At 33.9% G+C, this 13,080-nt stretch overlaps 1 protein-coding gene across 1 annotated transcript in view; it reads right to left on the bottom strand.

Annotated features, from left to right (window-relative positions):
• Nucleotides 1-10,805: 10,805 nt before the first annotated feature.
• Nucleotides 10,806-13,080, bottom strand: part of LOC311077782 (hemicentin-1-like) — a 147,466-nt gene continuing 145,191 nt past the window's right edge. Inside the window, exon 34 of the mRNA XM_084106397.1 lies at nt 10,806-11,809. Within this exon, the coding sequence (XP_083962523.1) occupies nt 11,786-11,809 (24 nt within the window). The 3' untranslated portion in view covers nt 10,806-11,785. The remainder of the gene's footprint in view (nt 11,810-13,080) is intronic.

Below are 13,080 nucleotides of genomic sequence, written 5' to 3'. Positions count from 1 at the left end.
TCCCAGCATGCACTGCTGCATGAATAATAATAATAATAAAAAAGAAATATTGCCACCATTGTTGAGATTCGTGTGCTAAATTGTGATATCTCGGTGTTTCTAAATCACAGTGTAGCTCTGTTTCTCTGGTTATGCATCATGTGTTAAAAAAAAAAAAGAGTCATTGTATCTTATTGCTGCGTTTTCACAGTGGTGGCTGAATAAGTGAGAATGAATTCCTTAGTGAATGAACAGGCAATATGATGATTTTGTCATCATAATCATTATAACTGCAGTCATTCATAAACTGTGTGTGCACAAGTGTGACTTGCAAAAACACAGCTCAAGCAGCAAAAAAAAAAACTAATGTTTTAGCATCAGGATCCCAACTAAAGCAAGCACTGATCTCTATAATGGTAACTTCAAACCAAACATTTTCAATTAAACATCTCAATAACAACTTCTGTATGACAGAAATAAAGTCAGACTGGTTAATAATAAGTGTAATAATGTGTAATGGCTGGAAGTCAGTCGTAGTTATTGTGTTTCTCTATTTTCTGTTCTTGTGTTTCTCTTTTCTTCAGTGATTCTGCTTACAATCACTTACATATTCCCTTAATTATCTCACTGCATCGTTACTTTTTACTCGTAGTGTGGATTTCCCTGAGGGGTTGAAAGGGTTAACTGTGTAAGATAAAAAAGACACACCCACAAAATGTATTTTAACAGTAATAAACTGTAAGTTATAAAACAGGTTTATACTGGCAACACTGTTGCCAGTAGTTTACTGTAAAATTATTTTTTTTGGGTCACCATTGTGCTGAAGAGTAGAGCCTGTGCTTCAGTCCAGGAGAAGATCTACAAACATTGATGATATGCTGCATGTTGCTTTATTTAACAGACAGTGACTGTGTAGTTGCTGATCCAGTGGAAATTTTTTTATGTACAATAGGTTTTGTAGTGGTCTCAAATGAAAGAAGTTCACAGTAATACTTTGCTCACATTATTAATGCATTGTAAATTTTAGTTAATACATTTAAATGACAGTTGATCAATTTAAGGCAGTCGGTTTCTGAAAGTGTAATTAGTTATTGTGTAATTAGAAAGTGTAATAACTATAATTTAGTGCATTTTTACAGAAACAAACTAGATTACAGTAAAGAACTGTACAATTAACAGTATTTTACTGGCAACAGTGTTGCCAGTATTTTACTGTAAAAAAACCCGGTAAGGTCTAACAGTGTACAGTACAAAACACTGTTAATTTGAACTGAGATAGAAAGACCTACACAATAACCCCCTATCATGACCCTCAGACAGGGCCACAGCACCGCTTCAATGTGGCCCTCAGTAAAACCAGAGTGAAGATAGAGATGACCTTTGGCCTCCTAAAGGCACATTTCAACTGTGTTCGGCGCTTCAGAGTCACCAGAGTGGGCATCACAGATAGTGGCTGCATGTGCCATTCTGCACAATATAGCCACCAGTAGAAAAGAGCGAAAAACACCACAAAACCAGCTTCTCCCCAATGAAACTGACCTGAAACTGATGTAGATGCAATCACCATACAGTATTACACTTAATAAAAGCACACTGAAACTGCAGATAGGTCTCAAACTGTTTTATTGGTTTTGTGGGATGGGAGGGAGAAAGAGAGCAAGAGAAAGTTGCATTAATAAATATTCATACTAAAGTGTTACTTGGTTAAATAAGTTATACTATATATATATATATATATAAACTATATAACTATATACATACTGAGATCAGTTTTATCCAGCTGTTTGATTTTGTTTGGAGCCTCCTCAGCTCACAGTCAGCTCCTTTAGTGTGCAGTCTAGTTCAAGTCTCCTTTAGTGTGCAGTCTAGTTCAAGTCTCCTTTAGTGTGCAGTCTAGTTCAAGTCTCCTTTAGTGTGCAGTCTAGTTCAAGTCTCCTTTAGTGTGCAGTCTAGTTCAAGTCTCCTTTAGTGTGCAGTCTAGTTCAAGTCTCTTTTTGTACAGGGCCCTGTCTGAGTCTGTTTCCACCTGAAACATAATTCCACCACAAACATGATCATTACAAGTTTTCTGGAGGCTCATCAAAATCACAAAAAGTTCCTTGACTTCCTACAAACACAGGACTGACTGTAGTTTATGTCAAGGGTTTTAAATCCTTACACATTTCTTCTGAAGCCCATTGAGGTACACTCAAAAAAAAAAATGTGTCTAAACATAAGATTTATGTATTTAAATTGCATACAAAATTTCCATCCATTTGGATTACATAGTTTTAACATAAACCAATCAATAATCTGAATGTGATTCATATTTTTAAGTCATACATAAATTAAACAGATAAGACTTATATAATTGTATTAATAAACTGAATGTGATTCATATTTGTTAGTCATATGTAAATGAAACGGGTAAGATTTATGTAATAGTACACAGAAAAACGCCCATGTTAAATTAACACCTGCTCAGTGTTCATATGTGTGCACACTACAGAGTTAAAGCAGTGTTGAAGTTAATGAGATAATTAAGTGGTGATTGAGCATTAATTATGAACACCTGCTGTTAACAAGCAGAATCACTGAAGGAAAGAGAAACACAAGAACTACAACTGACTTCAGCCACAGCCTCAGATGAAATCAACTGAAGAGAAAATACATTAAATCTGTGAAGATCTCAGCAGAGGAGGATTAAACAACTCCACAAACAGCATTACCAGCTTCACTTATTACTAACCAGACTGACTTTATTTCATTTCTGTTTTAATTAAATCAATAGTTGTATTTTAAAGTCACCATGATGGTGGTTAGCGTTTGCTTTAGTTGTGCTCTTGACCCTTGACTCTTTAATATAAAATTTTCTCTAGCTGCTATAATTGTGTGTTTATAAAACACATTTGTTGCAGCAAAAAAGCCATGAGAAAATGAGATCAGGTGATGTTGGCTGTTTATTGATGATGACAACAATATCATCATGTAATTGCCTGAATCTCTGATCTTATTCATTGTCTGAATCTCTGATCTTATTCATTGTCTAATGATTGGATTATATAGGACATGTGTTTTTTTATATATTGTTTTATTCATAACAGAAGCCATTTGATTGTACAGCATGAAATCTAGCAGTGTTGGTTATCAAACAATATACTTTTTTTTTTTTTTAAAGTTGTGCACAAAAACCTTTCATCTATGGCAGTACTTAGACTCACACAGACATCAAGAAACAGCATATGAATCTCAACAATGGTGACAAAAGCTACAAAAAACCCAGATGCATAATTTATTAATGCCGCAATGCATGCTGGGAGATATGGGTGAGTTTTGATTGGTGGTACCCAGCATGCACTGCAGCATGAAGCATTTCATTGATTTTCACCATTGTTGAGAGTCATACACTGATTCTTGATGACTAAGTAATAATGTAGAAGAGAAAGTTTAATGCACTAAATGTTTTTAAAATTCTTTATATTATTTGTTTACCTGTTGGATCTAATGCTATCAGGTCACACAGCTACTCTAATAAATAAAACAAAATAAAAACACATAACCCCAATAATCAAAGCATTAGACACTGAAAAAGATAAGTGATTCAGGCCACAATATGATGATTGCACCTTCATCAATAAACAGCCAACATCATCTGATCTCATTTTCTCTTGGCTTTTTCGCTGCAACTAATGTGTTTTATAAACACATAATTATAGCAACCAGTTACAGTTTTATATTAAAGAGTCAAGAGTCCAACTAAAGCAAACGCTAAACACCATCATGGTGACTTAAAACACAACTATTGATATCATTCAAACGGAAATTAAATAAAGTCAGTCTGGTTAGTAATAAGTGAAGCTGGTAATGCTGTTTGTGGAGTTGTTTAATCCTCCTCTGCTGAGATCTTCACAGATTTAATGTATTTTCTCTTCAGCTGATTTCATCTAAGGCTGTGTCTGAAGTCAGTTGTAGTTCTTGTGTTTCTCTGTTCTTCAGTGATTCTGCTTGTTAACAGCAGGTGTTCATAATTAATGCTCAATCACCACTTAATTATCTCATTAACTTCAACACTGCTTTAACTCTGTAGTGTGCACACATATGAACACTAAGCAGTGTTAATTTAACATGGGCGTTTTTCTGTGTACTATTACATAAATCTTACCCGTTTCATTTACATATGACTAACAAATATGAATCACATTCAGTTTATTAATACAATTATATAAGTCTTATCTGTTTAATTTATGTATGACTTAAAAATATGAATCACATTCAGATTATTGATTGGTTTATGTTAAAACTATGTAATCCAAATGGATGGAAATTTTGTATGCAATTTAAATACATAAATCTTATGTTTAGACACAATTTTTTTTTTGAGTGTGTCTGTGTGTTCAGTTGCTGATGTGAATGCACTGGGCTTTTTATTATGGCAAACATTTGAATGTGTGGCATAAAAAAGGGACTGGCCCTTACACATCTCTCTTATTGTAGGATTTTTCACAACCTGCCCCAGAAACTGAGGCCTCTACACTCAAAAAAAAAAAGATTATGTCTAAACATAAGATTTATGTATTTGAATTGCATATAGAATTTCCATCCATTTGGATTACATAGTTTTAACATAAACCAATTAATAATCTGAATGTGATTCATATTTTTAAGTCATATATAAATTAAACGGATAAGATTTATGTAATTGTATTAATAAACTGAATGTGATTCATATTTGTCAGTCATATGTAAATGAAACGGGTAAGATTTATGTAATAGTACACAGAAAAACGCCCACGTTAAATTAACACTTCTCAGTGTTCATATGTGTGCACACTACAGAGTTAAAGTACCATTGAAGCAGTGTTGAAGTTAATGAGATAATTAAGTGGTGATTGAGCATTAATTATGAACACCTGCTGTTAACAAGCAGAATCACTGAAGAACAGAGAAACACAAGAACTACGACTGACTTCAGCCACAGCACTAGATGAAATCAACTGAAGATAAAAGAAGACATTAAATCTGTGAAGATCTCAGCAGAGGAGGATTAAACAACTCCACAAACAGCATTACCAGATTGACTTTATTTAATTTCCGTTTGAATGAAATCAATAGTTGTATTTTAAAGTCACCATGATGGTGGTTAGCGTTTGCTTTAGTTGGACTCTTGACCCTTACATTGATATTATTAAATTTTCTCTGGCTGCTATAATTGTGTGTGTATAAAGCACATTTGTTGTGGCAAAAAAGCCATGAGAAGATTAGATCAGGTGATGTTGGCTGTTTATTGATGATGAAATCATCATCCTGTAATTGCTTGAATCTCTGATCTTATTCAGAGTCTAATGATTTGATTATATATGACTTGTGTTTTTAATGTTGTTTTATAACAGAAGCCATATAATTTTACAGCATGAGAACAGTGTTGTAAAATAATATAAAGGATTTTAAAAACATTTAGTGCATTAAACTTTTTCCTCTACATTATTACTTAGACATCAATAATCAGTGTATGACTCTCAACAATGGTGACAATCAATGAAATGCTTCATGCTGCAGTGCATGCTGGGTACCACCAATCAAAACTCACCCATATCTCCCAGCATACATTGCAACATTATGCAGCTGGATTTTTTGTAGCTTGTTTTATGATCAGAGTTGATCTGATTATCTGGATATTTTGTTTGATTGTCACCATTGTTGAGATTCATATGCTGTTTCTTGATGTCCGTGTGTGTCTAAGTAATGCCATAGATTTAATAAAAAAATAAAAAAAAACTTTTTTAAATAATAGGTATTTGATAACACTGCTAGCCATACTGTATAATCAAATTATATACAACATATATACATTATATACAATAAAACAACATTAAAATCACAAGTCCTATATAATCAAAGCATTAGACACTGCATAAGATCAGGGACTCAGGCGATTACATGATGATATCATCATCATCAATAAACACCAACATCACCTGATCTCTTTTTCTCATGGCATTCTTTGCTACAACAATTGTGGTTTATAAACACACAAGTATAACAGCCAAAAAGAAATTTATATTAAAGAATCAAGGGTCAAGAGTCCAACTAAAGCAGACGCTAACCACCATCATGGTGACTTTAAAATGCAACTATTGATTTCATTAAAACGGAAATTAAATAAAGTCAGTCTGGTTAGTAATAAGTGAAGTTGGTAATGCTGTTTGTGGAGTTGTTTAATCCTCCTCTGCTGAGATCTTCACAGATTTAATGTATTTTCTCTTCAGTTGATTTCATCTGAGGCTGTGTCTGAAGTAGGGCTGGGCGATATATCGCACGATATTGTTATGCGCATCTCGTCAGTAAAGCCGGTTCCTTGATTAGTAGTAAATCGCCATCACCTGCTTTCAGATGGAGCGGCATTTAGGGCTGATGAGATAATTAAGTGATTAATTTAGTGATGATTGAGCATTATTGAAGACACCTGATGTTAACAAGCAGAATCACTGAAGGAGAAAATCACAAATTGTAAGTTACCATTAAGGTGATGGGTGTTTGCTTTAGTTGGGCTCTTGACCATTATATGTTTAATTTAATATTTACTGTTGTTTGTCTGCTGTTATTGATTTATAACAGTTAAATGAACAAAGTCAAATTTTGTCTTATAGTGTTGGTTATGTTTTGACATAATCATGCTGTGATCTGAAAAAGGAAACTTATTGAGATAGTTTGGTTTAACTTGTTAGCAGCAGGTTTGTGATTTTTAATATTTAATAAACATTGTTCTGATCAAAAGACATTTAGATAAATTCATTTAAAACACAGCCATCAATAATCAGCCTGTGAATCTCAACAATGGTGACAATAATAAAGCATGTTGCAGTGGCTGCCACCAATCACAACTCAATAATGGCTCCCATCATGCATTGCGGTATGAATAAATTTCCATTGTTGAGATGCATAGACTGAATCTTGACATCTGTGTGTGCCTAAAAGAATGATTTTTTTTTAAACAACTTTTAAGAAATCCTTTATATTATATCAAAAATTCTGGGCATTTATGCAGATTCACAGTTATGCTGTAACCAACAACATAAATCAAAGTCAGAAAGAAGGATTTTAATGAGTTCAGTGATCAAGTTCAAATGATGATTGTCATAATATAACCAACACCATCAAATCACCTTTCTCTTTGTTCAACTGGCGGTTATAACTCAAATACAGCAGCCAAACAAAATTTAAAGTAAACATATAAGGGTCAAGAGCCCAACTAAAGCAAACACTATTCTCCATAACGGTGGCTTACAATTTGTAATTTTCTCCTTCAGTGATTCTGCTTGTTAACATCAGGTGTCTTCAATAATAGTCAATCATCACTAAATTAATCACTTAATTATCTCATTAACTTAAACACTCTTGAGTGTGGACTCATACACTCCCAGGAGTGTTCATTTAACACAGGAGTTTTTGCTGTATACAAAGAGCCGTAGTTAACTGACAAGCTGAGCCATATCGCATTAAATATCGCTGGCGATACATCCGCGATATTGATGCGATATGGCTCAGCTTGTCAGTTAACTACGGCTCTTTGTAGTAAATGCCGCTCCATCTGAAAGCAGGTGATGGCGATTTACTACTAATCAAGGAACCGGCTTTACTGACGAGATGCGCATAACAATATCGTGCGATATATCGCCCAGCCCTACTTCAGACACAGCCTCAGATGAAATCAACTGAAGAGAAAATACATTAAATCTGTGAAGATCTCAGCAGAGGAGGATTAAACAACTCCACAAACAGCATTACCAACTTCACTTATTACTAACCAGACTGACTTTATTTAATTTCCGTTTTAATGAAATCAATAGTTGTATTTTAAAGTCACCATGATGGTGGTTAGCGTCTGCTTTAGTTGGACTCTTGACCCTTGATTCTTTAATATAAACTTCTTTTTGGCTGTTATACTTGTGTGTTTATAAACCACAATTGTTGTAGCAAAGAATGCCATGAGAAAAAGAGATCAGGTGATGTTGGTGTTTATTGATGATGATGATATCATCATGTAATTGCCTGAGTCCCTGATCTTATGCAGTGTCTAATGCTTTGATTATATAGGACTTGTGATTTTAATGTTGTTTTATTGTATATAATGTATATATGTTGTATATAATTTGATTATACAGTATGGCTAGCAGTGTTATCAAATACCTATTATTTAAAAAAGTTTTTTTTATTTTTTTATTAAATCTATGGCATTACTTAGACACACACGGACATCAAGAAACAGCATATGAATCTCAACAATGGTGACAATCAAACAAAATATCCAGATAATCAGATCAACTCTGATCATAAAACAAGCTACAAAAAATCCAGCTGCATAATGTTGCAATGTATGCTGGGAGATATGGGTGAGTTTTGATTGGTGGTACCCAGCATGCACTGCAGCATGAAGCATTTCATTGATTGTCACCATTGTTGAGAGTCATACACTGATTATTGATGTCTAAGTAATAATGTAGAGGAAAAAGTTTAATGCACTAAATGTTTTTAAAATCCTTTATATTATTTTACAACACTGTTCTTATGCTGTAAAATTATATGGCTTCTGTTATAAAACAACATTAAAAACACAAGTCATATATAATCAAATCATTAGACTCTGAATAAGATCAGAGATTCAAGCAATTACAGGATGATGATTTCATCATCAATAAACAGCCAACATCACCTGATCTAATCTTCTCATGGCTTTTTTGCCACAACAAATGTGCTTTATACACACACAATTATAGCAGCCAGAGAAAATTTAATAATATCAATTTAAGGGTCAAGAGTCCAACTAAAGCAAACGCTAACCACCATCATGGTGACTTTAAAATACAACTATTGATTTCATTCAAACGGAAATTAAATAAAGTCAATCTGGTAATGCTGTTTGTGGAGTTGTTTAATCCTCCTCTGCTGAGATCTTCACAGATTTAATGTCTTCTTTTATCTTCAGTTGATTTCATCTAAGACTGTGGCTGAAGTCAGTCGTAGTTCTTGTGTTTCTCTGTTCTTCAGTGATTCTGCTTGTTAACAGCAGGTGTTCATAATTAATGCTCAATCACCACTTAATTATCTCATTAACTTCAACACTGCTTCAATGGTACTTTAACTCTGTAGTGTGCACACATATGAACACTGAGAAGTGTTAATTTAACGTGGGCGTTTTTCTGTGTACTATTACATAAATCTTACCCGTTTCATTTACATATGACTGACAAATATGAATCACATTCAGTTTATTAATACAATTACATAAATCTTATCCGTTTAATTTATATATGACTTAAAAATATGAATCACATTCAGATTATTAATTGGTTTATGTTAAAACTATGTAATCCAAATGGATGGAAATTCTATATGCAATTCAAATACATAAATCTTATGTTTAGACATAATCTTTTTTTTGAGTGTATATGTGTAATATAGCCTAGAGATTATTTTTATAATATATAAAAAATGTGCATGTATGTACTAAGAAAGATTAATATTCATTGATTTTTAGATTTTTAGATGCAACCCCAACTCCAAATGTTCTTGGCAGCAGATAAAGACAAAATATTAAAATATAATTCAAAGTGGTTATTTCAAGGAGTTAATTCAAAGAGTATTTACCACAACCTTTTATTACTTTTGTGAACATTTTATCACACTTGTTTGCAGCAAACAGAAATAAAGAGTTAAATTAAGAAAACCAGAATACACTGGCGGAGGAGTTGGCTCTGAGTAGGCAATAAGGGACGGCCGATTATAGATGGGATTACAGATGCTGTACAATCTGACCCTGGTGCTGGCTCCTCTAAGCAAGTAACACTGGGTACGTGTGCAATACATTACTACGTTTTTAAGTTTTAAATATGGCTGACTGTATGTTCTGCAGTAGAGGGAAATACAGTGTCCCTGTTGAAGCCAGCACACACACACACACACACAGTCTTCCACACAGAGGTCAGTATGCAGCAGACAGAACACCAAACATAACCTGCTTTACAACAGTTATGCTTTACATTGGCCTATTTTTATTTATTAGGGTGAAGCAAATGATGAAGACACCGCGTAGCTCATTTTCTTATGGGTGGGAAATATTCTCTGGGCGGGCAAAGCAGAGAAAGGGGAGGTAACATTTCTCCTTATAACATCATAAGGAGGAGATTCAAGATCAGCCCGTTAGAGCTTCCATTTTCTCAAAGGCAGAGAAAGATAGCAAAAGCTCGATTTACACTGATCAAAATTTCTAGAAACTTGGGGACCATATACTGGCTAGGGGAACTTATATTAATGTTAAAAAACCTCAGAAAGTGAAAATTTCATGTCATGGAACCTTTAAAAATGATCAAGATAATGCTAAAGAAAGCTGAGCAAGCTCAGCCAAATCCACATCACAAAATACCCAGTGTTAAATTAACACTTCTCCGTGTACATATGTGTACAATTGTGGTGGGGCAATTTGTAAGACACTTTTTTACTTATTTCCTCCACTTATGCAGTTATCTTTCATAGTTGCAGTCACTCATTGTCCAAAGTCATCTTGAAAGTTGAATTGTAAACACATTTTTTTATTTTAGAGAACATCATAAGCTGACTTTATAAATTGATGTTGATTTTCCTAAAATGTTTTTCTCTGAACTCGCCATTATGGTGATCAGTGTCCCATTAGTTGGGCACTTATTACTTCATTTATATTTTTGTAAATCTCTTCATATGGATGCAGCGATGCAATTATTTGGTTTCAAAGATAAGTAATAAATAGGTTACTTTTAACTTCTAACTAACTCTCATGACTGATTTAGATTTGAGTAAAGTCACACCTAACAAAACACCTTGCAAAACTTTTTATTGGGTTGATAAAATCCCTCTATATTTGTGACATCATCTTACAATTGACCAGCTTGAGTGACACACAGACTACAACATTCAGCAGTATGAGCACACAGTGAGGGCGCTGTGAGGTTACACTTTTAGATCACTGTGAACTCAGATTGTGATCATATCATGATGATCCTGGGAGCTCATGGTGAGATCACTGTGAGATCAAATTGTTGACTGGTATGTCTATGCTGTTTATGTTCACTGATCAATGTTTGTATGTGAATAAAAGCCTAAAATAAATCTGTTGAATGAATGAATGAATGAGGCATTTATATAGCGCTTTCTTATGTACTACTGTACACCCAAAGCGCTTTACAATCAGGAAATCTCTCCTCAACCACCACCAGTGTGCAGCGTCCACTTGGATGATGCAACGACAGCCACAGTACAACGGCGCCATATTATAATCCATAATATATAATATGGATTAGCTTTAAGATCTCTTTATGAACTTTTAGAAGTGTCAGTTTCAGTTTCAATTGCATACAGTATGTCAATGGAGGGACAGAAATCTCTCAGATTTCATTAAAAATATATTTATTGGTGTTTCAAAGATCAACAAAAGTCTTCAAGTTTGGAACAATATGAGGATGAGTTATTAATGACAGAAATTTCCTTTTTGGATAAACTAATCATTTAACATTATAAGGTTCATAATCCAGTTTATTGAAGCACTGGCCCTAGTTATAAAAAACATGAGGAAACTCATTCCAATACTGATAAGTATATTTCTGGTTTCATAGCTTTCGCCTAAAAACTGATGACCAAAAATACTGGGGAGCAAAAAAATAGACAAGAAAATCTATATTAATGCAAGATTACACTCCCCCCAAAACATAACAATATATACACATATATACATGATCCCTGTCAATCATGTGTGGCTCCGCCCACAGCGCTCAGATTTGGTTCATTTGTGCTCCGCCTCTCACTGCAGTATCTTCTTGTTGATCTGAAAAAACAATAAGATGAAGAAAGACTGACTGAAGTTCATCAGCAACATTGATTATACTGCACATATCAGAAGATTATAATGAGGAAGCTAAATGCCCCAATTTGCAGCTTTATTTGCAAACTACAATTCCTGTTCGTCGTGCACAATAAAATCCCCAGTGTTAAATGACCTATGTAATATTACCTATGTAGTACATATGTGTCCACACTACAGAGTGTCAGGTTCTGCTAGATGTCTACAGAAGCTCTTATTGAAAATTAACAGAGGTTTAAGATGTTGATGTTAAAGGGATAGTTCACCCAAAAATGAAAATGCTGTCATCATTTACTCTTCCTCAAGTTGTTCCAGACCTGTATGACTTTCTTTCTTCTGCTGAACACAAAAGAAGATATTTTGAAGAAAGTCGGTAACCAAACAACTGATGGACCCCATTGACAAAACCAAAAAAATACTATGGAAGTCAATGGGGACCAGCAACTGTTTATTACCAAGCTGTTTTATTACCAACCTTCTTTAAAATATCTTCTTTTGTGTTCAGCAAAAGAAAGGAAATCATACAGGTTTGGAACAACTTGAAGAAGAGTAAATGATGACAGCATTTTCATTTTTGGGTGAACTATCCCTTTAATGGTGTATATAATGTATTCACCATTTATCCCTTTAATGGTGAATATAATTATTATAATATATATATATATATATATATATATATATATATATATATATATATATATATATATATATATATATATATAAAAAAAACAGTGTTTAACAAACCATATTATTTGTTGCTAAAAAAGCAAAAACCAAAAATGATCAGGCAATTCTGATTTTGTATTTTTGAGAGTGTGGCGAGTTTCATATTTTTAATAAAACATCATCACTTAAACCTTAGTTAAAGGAGTCATAACCAGAGTTGTATAGTCCAGGGGTCAGAAAGTAGAAGTCCTGCCATATGTTTATTCCACCCATGAACTTTGTCAGCTGATTTCTATCTCCTGTCTGAAAAACTGCTAATTAGCAAATCCAGGTGATTGGAACAAAATTCTGAGCAGGACTTTTACTTTCTGAACCTGGACTTTACACCTCTGGAGAGAACAGAAAAAGAGACGAGCAGAAACACAAGAACTACAACTGACTTCAGCCACAGTCTCAGATGAAATCAACTGAAGAGAAAAGAAGACATTAAATCTGTGAAGATCTCAGCAGAGGAGGATTAAACAACTCCACAAACAGCATTACCAGCTTCACTTATTACTAACCAGACT

The sequence above is a fragment of the Abramis brama genome, assembly GCF_963993115.1.
Source record: "Abramis brama genome assembly, chromosome: 2".
Classification (NCBI taxonomy): Eukaryota; Metazoa; Chordata; class Actinopteri; order Cypriniformes; family Leuciscidae; genus Abramis; species Abramis brama.
The sequence above is the reverse complement of the archived record's forward strand: the minus strand, read 5'-3'. Positions and strand labels throughout refer to the sequence as shown.